Source organism: Chiloscyllium plagiosum, unplaced genomic scaffold (assembly GCF_037043375.1).
Source record: "Chiloscyllium plagiosum isolate Xiang-an unplaced genomic scaffold, Cpla_swu_hap1 HiC_scaffold_49, whole genome shotgun sequence".
NCBI classification, from domain to species: Eukaryota; Metazoa; Chordata; class Chondrichthyes; order Orectolobiformes; family Hemiscylliidae; genus Chiloscyllium; species Chiloscyllium plagiosum.
In genome coordinates, this window is record NW_028270187.1 from 19,320,560 (window position 1) to 19,329,696 (window position 9,137).

At 48.6% G+C, this 9,137-nt stretch overlaps 1 protein-coding gene across 1 annotated transcript in view; it reads left to right on the forward strand.

Moving 5' to 3' along the window:
• The window catches only part of LOC148135637 (putative G protein-coupled receptor 139), a 66,577-nt gene extending 58,872 nt beyond the window's left edge, over positions 1-7,705 (forward strand). Inside the window, exon 2 of the mRNA XM_087984614.1 lies at positions 6,798-7,705. Within this exon, the coding sequence (XP_087840740.1) occupies positions 6,798-7,705 (908 nt within the window). The remainder of the gene's footprint in view (positions 1-6,797) is intronic.
• The last annotated feature ends 1,432 nt before the right edge of the window (positions 7,706-9,137 follow it).

Below are 9,137 nucleotides of genomic sequence, written 5' to 3' on the forward strand. Positions count from 1 at the left end.
TGTGTTAAAATGAACGCATTGTTTAAACAAATACAGAAATTGCTGGAATAGCTCCTTTTACATGCTATATTTGTACCAGCCTCCACCAGTTCCTTTGGCAGCTCATTCCATACGCACACCCAACCTCTGTGTGAAAAGGTGCCCTTTAGGCCTCATCAAAACCTTTCCCCTCTCACTTTCAAACAATGCCCTCTAGTATTGGACGCCCCTAACCTGGGGAAGACCCCTGACTACTCACCCTATCCATGGCCATTTTGATTTTATAAACCTTTACTTCTGCAAAATATGACTCCAATCAACACGAATGGCTGTACTTTCAGTCATCCTGGGCCTAAATTCTGAAATGCAATACTGACACCTCTTCCTTCTCCATCAAGTCACAATTCTAAATCCATTTTAATCAGTTTGTTCAGATGTATTATGAGACACTTCTGTGGGATTTGCACCTAGACCTTTGTGCCCGGAGGTAGGGACACTAGCACCACTCGGCAATACCCATAAAGCTGTAACATTATTCTCCTGTGTGTTTGTTCATCAGCCTGTTCTGACATGATGTGACATACCTCTGCAACAGGCAGGACTTGAATCCAGACCTTCTAGTCCAGAGTTTGGAGCACTACCCCACAAGTTCAGGAATTGGAATCAAATCCAGAGATCTGGCTCAGAGGCAGGGACACTACCCAGCACACTACCATACCCAGATTTTGAGTCATATTTTAGAGCCCACTTTCAGCTCGGTGTGGATTTATTACAATCAGGTTACCATTACTGAATTACAAAAAACAATTTGTATTATTAATCAAATGCAAGATATTTGTCTCAACTGTCGGACATTGAGTGCATGTGCTGTGCCATAGATATTAACTATGACCATCTTTAATCGCTATTATCTGTAGTCTGCAATATTAGGGAAAGAAATCTTGCAGACACACTCTGCCCAATGAAGGGTCTCAAATAGGTATTTATTACTGAACACCAGAGACAAAGGAAGAGCTTAATTTCTGGTCCCCCAACTCTAACGTGCGACTGCCTTCTTCCTAAAACAAAGAAATGATACCAGGCCAGTTATCACTGTCCAGCCTCTCCTCCTCACTGACTGTTTCTTCAATCTGTTCCACCTCCCCCTATCCATACAAGGCAACCCAAGCTCGGGGTCTTTGTGAAAATCAAGGCCGGAGTGTGCAGGCCTCCTGGAGAGGGGGATGAGCATTTTAAAACTGAAGGGGTGGGTGAGGTGGCAATAATATCACACACTGGACTGGGGCGGGGGGGCAGATGGAGTTGAGTTTGGATTAATGCGAGGTATTGGATTTGGTAAATCAAACAAGAGTAGGACCTATACAATTAAAGGCAGGGCCTTTGGCAGTGTTGTAGGACAGAAACCTAGGCCGTCAGGTATAATTCTTTAAAATTTGGATCTCATACAGATAGTGTGGTTAAGAAGGTGTTTAACACAATTGTCTTCATTGGTCAGACCTTTGAGTACCGGAATTGGGACGTCATGTTGTGGTTGTACAGGACATTGGTGAGACTGCTTCTGGAATACTGTGTCCAGCCTGGTCATTCTGCCCGCTCATTCCATAGGCACACCACCCTCTGGGTGAAAAAGCTGCCCCTTAGGTCACTTTTAAATGTTTCCCCTCTCACTTTAAACCTATGTCCTCTAGTTTTGGTCTCCCAGTACCCTTCGAAAACACCTTGACTATTCACTTTGATATTACTGACATGATATAATTAAGCTGGAGAGTGTTGAGAACAGATTAACTTGGATGTTTCTGGGAATGAAGGGAGTGAGCTATAAGGAGAGGCTGGTAGGCTGGGATGTTTTTCACTGGAGAGTATGAGATTAAGGGGTAACTTTACAGAAGTTTAAAAATCATGAGGGGTACAGATAAGCTGAAGGGCTGATGTCTTTTCCCTCAAGGTGGGGATTCAAAACTGAGGGATATTTTAAGGTGCGAGGAAAAAGATTTACATAAGTCATGAGAGGTAATTATTTGAGATAGAATCTGGTTTGTGTATGGAATGAACTTCCAGAGGAAGTGGTAAAAGCAGGGACAGTTACAACGTTTAAAGGACATTTAGATCAATCCATGGATAAGACATCAGTTTGGATGGTGCTGTGAGCAGCTGCCCTCTCCCTCCCCCTCTCTGAATGAATCCCTGTTGGTTTTCACCCTCTGCCAATGCCTGTGCAGTGGCGTATGGAGGCCAGCAGAGGGTGGCATTGCATCACTTTAAGCACCACAGAGACTACCAGACCTGCCCCACACAGAGACACACAGATACACACAGGGGGATGGTTAGGGCACGACGTGAAGCTCATCTGGTAACTTAAACTACACATAAAGAAATGCTCAATTCGCCTCGTAAACTGTTAAAATATGGGTGACAGATCTACCAAATCCCACTGTTTAAATAAAAACATCAATTTATTTTTTAACTCTGAAAGTGAACATTTTACATTAACTATTCACAACTCTGGGACCCCCCCCCCCCCCCCACCTTTCTATTAACTGCTTATTTCCCGACTCCAGCTCTATAGCAATATATTGTTTCTGGGTGTGCTATCCTCTCGTATCTCAGGTGCTTGTAAGCTTTCAGTTCAGAACGGCATTCACCCTCGCTTAAAGGTACAGTACACGCTTTCAACTTCATCACATTATACCCTGATGAATATAGATAAGTGGAACCTATCCGGATTTCTCTTGCTCTGTGGTTTGTCAATAATTCATTTGATCCGTCTGGTGTGTGTCAGGACTTTTGTTGCTCCATTGACAGCATGTCATTATTCGACATTGTCCATAGGAATATATCAGTATTTCACTTGCTCAGACTCGTGTATGTGGGGCAGAATTTCAGTTGTTTCATGGGGACTGTGACGCTATAACAATCTCAATGTTTGTAGATGGCACCGAACCTGGAAGAACTCTGAAGTCTATGGAGGACAGTGTGGAACTCTAACAGGACAATCACACGTTGGTGTCGTGTTCAGGTGTAAGGCAGATGGGGATTAATGCAGAGCAGTTTGTGGTGATACACTTTGGTAGGAAATACAATGAAAGACATTTTCAAACAGGCTGTGCCATTATAAAGGGGGTGCGGGAACAGAGAGTGCTGCGTGTATATGAGCACAGATTGTTGAAGATGTCAGGACAAGTGGGGAGAGCAGTAACTATCACAGATTAGTTTCAGTATCTGAGCTGTTTACAGGGGGAGGTGTAGGAGGGAGCCTCCGTGCTCCCTTCCTGGGAGGTGGTGGTGACGATGTGTTGCGAGCTCACCCTCCTGCCCACCGAGACCGTGGGGATTCCATTTGTACCAGCTCGACACAAAAGGGAGATGGCATCAGGGGCATGGCTTCTAAGTTGTGCCGGGGAGAAACGGAGGTGCCAGTGGGTTTAAAGTGAGAATTGCCCTTCACTGAACATTGCTCCTTACTCGGTCGGTGGGACGTGGATGTTTCAGAATCTCCACACGAGGTGTCCCTCTCCTCTCCAGCTCATACCATGGTCCTCCCCACATGGCAGGGGGAGGGGGTGAGGGAACGGATATCGGGCAGTTCACCACCCGGATAGGCCCTTCCTGTCCTATTTCAGGCTGTTTCTCCTGGAAAGGGAGAAAGGGAGGGAGAGAGGGAGGGAGGGAGTGGGTGGCCCTGCTGTTAGTGCTGGTGTAGGTGGGGGACATGGTCATGGTGAGGTGTCCGGAGGGAGTCAGTCCACAGTGTTGCATCCATGCAGTGTTATTAATGTGGTGGGGGGGTAAAGTGGTTTAAGAGAGAGAGAGAGAGAAAGAGACAGACAGAGACAGAGAGAGACAGAGACAGAGAAAGAGAGAGAGAAGGTGCTGCATGCGGCAGTGAGAGTGGTGCACCATGAGCCTTGTTCGGGGGTTGGTACTGTAACAGATATACAGTGAGTGTGAGGGAGCAGAGACAATACGGTGACCCTTATCCTGACAGAGCGGGGAAGGTTATTGATGCTTGTCCTGTATTGCTGGACATTTCTTCAGACCGCAAATACTGCACTGAGCTGGGTGGGGAGGTCAGACCATGCTCGGTGGGTCTGGTGGTATGGCCCACTCTGGGAAGAGAATGGTCCCCCTCTGTACTAGCCCATTCACCAGGACCTCCGTGCTCCTGTCGACAAACCGTGGTGTAATTACCCCTTATCTGCCATGCTCGGGGTAAACTGTGCAGGGCAGCTCCAAACGGAGAAAGCTCAACCGTGTGCTCAGTGGCCTTTTAAAGATGGCGCCAGTGTCATGGATCATGGAATATCAAGGGACACCCGGGCGATGGTGAGTACCTCCAGCCATATTGGGTTGGAGAATCGGGCTGGTATTGAATGAGAGGGACACCATGGGGTAGGGTGGGTAGTTAATGAGGTGATTTCGATAAGATAGCACCAGGAAACTAGGTCGGCCTAGTGTAGATGATCCCTCTGTCACAGTCAATGGAAATGGCACTGAGACAAATTATTGTTAGATTTAGCCCAATGAGTCAAAGACTCTGCTGACCCTACACACAGATACAAAGCTCTGCATCATCTGAACTCCCACCAATATCATGTTTACCTACAATTCCTGGAAACACTTATGTTACAGGATGCTGATAAAATGTTTTCATTTCTGCATTCTGAAACTTGGGAACACATCCTTCCATAACACTGTCTCTCAGTCTCCCCCTCTCTGTCTATTTCCCATACCCCTCCCATTTGTTTTTGTTTAAACTGATTCCTCCTCCATCTCTGTATCTCTGTGGCAGTGATGTTCACACTCACAGCACCCACTTGTCAGGGCACAATGGAGATACGGAGTTGTAAGTGGATGTGAGCTGCACATCCTGTCCCTTCCAGCCCGGGCTGCAAGTTTCCCCACGCTGGGCAGTGATCTAACACAATGTTACAGATCAATGCACTGGGGCGGTGTACACAGTCCTACATGCTGGGAGGGTAACTGCCCCTGGTTTACAGATCAATGCACTGTTTTGGTGTACACAGTCCTACATGCTGGGAGGGTAACTGCTCCTAGTTTACAGATCAGTGCACTGGGGTGGGGTACATAGTCCTACATGTTGGGAGGGTAACTGCTCCTGGTTTACAAATTAATTCACGGGTGACCAATGCACAGGTCACTGTGCTGGTCAGACTATCTGGTTGAGGTTTATAGATAATGCCCTGCTGTGGTCTGCACTTCTCCCGCTGCTGGACAGATATCTAGTCCGGGGTTATAGATCAATGCACTGCTGTGGTCTGCACAGCTCCCCGTGTTGGACAGATATCTAATCTGGGTTTATAGATCAATGCACTGCTGTGGTCTGCACTTCTCACCCCGCTGGACAGATAAGTGGTCTGGGATTATAGATCAATGCCCTGATCTGATCTGTGCAGTGCTCCACTCTGGACAGATTACTGGGTTGTACTGAGCAGGACAATGGCCTGGTCTGGACAGTATTCCACGGTGAACATATATCTCCTCTGGGTTGATGGTGTCTGGGCTGGTTCTGTGAGGTGGATTGAGAATGTGGTATATCTAACCCTTTAAGCTGATCTGGCGATGCCTTTAGTTCCCATTCCTGTGATTGGACTCTCTGTCTCTCACCCCATTAATGTTACAGTGTGCCCAGGCACAGTATATCATGTTGGTGGGGTGGGTAGGGGGAAAGGTGATGGACAGGTCAAGGAATTCCCTGGAACGTTCTGCCCCCAACATTCTGTAACTGACATTCCCCGGAACGTTCTGTCTCCAACATTCTATAACTGCCATTACCCGGAACATTCTGTCCCCGACATTCTATAACTGACATTCCCCGGAACGTTTTGTCCCTGACATTCTATAACTGACATTCCCCGGAACGTTCTGTCCCTGACATTCTGTAACTGAAACACCCCGGAACATTCTGTCCCTGACATTCTATAACTGACATTCTCCGGAACGTTCTGTCTCCGACATTCTATAACTGACATTCCCCGGAACATTCTGTCCCTGACATTCTATAACTGACATTCCCCGGAACGTTCTGTCCCCGACATTCTATAACTGACATTCCCCGGAACGTTCTGTCCCTGACATTCTATAACTGACATTCCCCGGAACGTTCTGTCCCTGACATTCTATAACTGACATTCCCCGGAACGTTCTGTCCCTGACATTCTATAACTGACATTCCCCGGAACGTTCTGTCCCCGACATTCTATAACTGACATTCCCCCGAACGTTCTGTCCCTGACATTGTTTGTGAACGGCCGGACGTCAGTGAATTGAACAAATGATAAGATCCCGAGGGAAGAGATCCCGTTCCAGGGAGAAGGAGACACTGTTCCGAAGACCCCTCAGGCAGTTAAAGGGGTGAATACGTTTTCCCTGCGTTTACATTTCTCCACGTCACAGGATCGACCACAATTTAGACCAAAATACAGAAATTCCCAAACTCCGTTTGTCTTCAGAAAAATTGGGAGAGAATCCTTCAGGACAGCAACGTTTCCACCCTCCGTATTAGGAACTGGGAAGGAGTGACCTGTGTCTGCTCTCGAGTGATCGAGTGTGTGGGAATGTTCTAGAAACCATCTGTCCTTATGGATGTGTCTCTGTGTGTTTGGGGAGGGAGGGATTCTTGTGGTTTATGTCACATTTTTGTCAGTAATTCCGACCTTCCCATTTGTTATTCCAGCTCCAATTATTTTAATAAATCCCTGAATACAGGGACACATTTGGAAATCTCACTGGTTCCCCGATCAAACGGGTCCCTTTGCCTCCAGGCTGATGGATAATGGGTTTGTTTTCCTTCCTCACAGTTACCGTAGTGACCATCTACGTCCTGCTTTATAAAGATTGTGGATTGTCTCCATGTGTCAGACGTTACCTGGGGGCCATGGCAGCGGCGGATCTCCTGGTCATTATCCTCGACCTGATCCTGAGACACATTCCCATTGTTTATCAGGAACAGTTTTGTTTCCTGTACTTCGTCCCCGTGTGTAATATCCACGCTGTCCTGCTTTATGCAGCCACTGACTGCTCTGTCTGGTTCACCGTCACTTTCACCTTTGATCGGTTTGTGGCCATTTGTTGCCAGAAGCTGAAAAGTAAATATTGCAGTGAGAAAACGGCGGCTGTGGTTCTGGGAGCAGTGACTGTGCTGAGCTGTTTAAAGAACATTTCCTGGTATTTTATGCTCAAGGCTTGGTATTGGCTGTGGAACCGCCCCTGGTTTTGTGATGTAACAGACGCTGTTCTATTCTCCAGTGTCTGGGTCACAATCGAGTTCCTCCACCGCATTCTAACCCCGGGTGTCCCATTTCTCCTGATTCTGCTGCTCAATGTTCTCACCGTCAGACACATTGTAGTGACCAGCAGAGCCCGCAGGAGACTCCGCACTCACACCAATGGGGACGCTCAGTCTGACACTGAAATGAGAAACCGAAAAAAATCCATCATTTTACTGTTCGTTATCTCGGCTAATTTCATCCTGTTATGGTCAACGTTCATGCTGTATTCTATATGGAGTCGGATGTGGTATATTGGGTATCGGTCTGTGTATCTCCATCCCTTTGTGAAGGAATTGGGCTTCATGCTGCAGCTCCTCAGTTGCTGCACAAACACCGCGATTTATGCCGTGACCCAGACTAAGTTCAGGCAGCAGCTGAAGAATGTGCTGAAATATCCCTTCACCCAGATCCATCCATCCATCAAATTCCCGCATTAATCAATCCATCCGGAATTTTCTCATTTCAGTTCAGTGTTTCAGCGATGGAGTAGCCTGTCGCTATGGTAACAGACTGAGGGTAGCGCTGGTTTGTCCATCCTTATCCCACAGGGGGGTTACAGGGAAACATTTCAATGTTTCTCACAACTCAGGGGCCATTGAGAAAAGGCACCATCCCACTGACTGTATCCATCACTTCCGTTTGTAAACAATAAAAATGTTGATTAAAGCGTGCCGAGCAGCAGAGTGACCGATGTTGTTGTGTGTCTTTGTGTTGGAGAAGCTGAGCTGGAGAGAGACAGACTCAGCCCCAAGTCCTGGTCCTCAGGGAAGGGGAGGGCACCGCGCCCTGAGCTCAGGAGCTGCGTTTAACTCCCTCTGTCCCCCCCCCCACTCCAACCTGACCTCCCCATTTCCTCTCCCCGACTCTTCCTCCTCAATTCTCTCCCTCTCTCTCTCTTTCTGCACTCAGTCTCTCTCACCACCTCTCCCTTTCACTCTCTCTGGTCCCCTCTCAGACACACCCCCCCCCAACCCCGGTTTCTCCACCTGCCTCCACTATTCTTTCTGCCTCACTCTGCCCCTCTCTCTCTCACACCCCAACATGAGTTTCTCCACCTGCCTCCATTCTTCTCTCTCCCCCTCACCCTCACCCTCTCTCTCTCCTGCCGTCTCTGTCTCCCTCCCGCAATTCCGTCTCTACACCAATTTCCCCACTTCCCACATCTCTCAATCATCTCACCCCCACCCCCCACACGCAGCCTCACCACAAACACCCAGTCTCTAGGTCAGAGGGAGAGGGAAGGACCAGGGAGACAGAGTGTGTCAGAGAGAGAGGAAGGGCAGGACAGGAGGGAGAGAGATTGAGTCAGAGAGAAACGGAGGGAAGTGGGGAGAGAGAGAGAGACACCGAGGGAGGGGGATCGAGAGTGGGAGAAGATGGAGAGAGAGCGAAGGAGCAGGGAGAGACAGAGGGAGAGAGAGAGGGAAGGGAGAGATAAGGTGAGGGAGGGAGAGAGAGAAATAGGGGAGGACATAATGAGAGAGGGTCAGAGAGAGGGGGGACAGAGAGAGGGGGACAGAGAGAGGGGGGACAGAAAAGGGGGGAGATAGAGAGTGCGACAGAGAGAGGGGCACAGAGAGTGGGCTACAGAGTGGGGGGAGAGAGGGGGTCAGAGAGAGGGGGACAGAGAGTGGGGGATGGAGAGAGTGGGGGACAGAGAGAGAGGGGGGACAGAGAGAGAGGGGGCAGAGAGAGAGGGAGCAGGGAGAGGGCGACAGAGGGGGGCAGAGAGCGGGGGAGAGATCGACGGGACAGAGAGAGGGGGACAGAGAGAGTGGGGGAGAGAGAGAGACAGGGGACAGAGAGAAGGGGGGACAGAGAGATGGTGACAGAGAGATGGTGACAGAGAGAAGGGGACAGAGAGAGGGG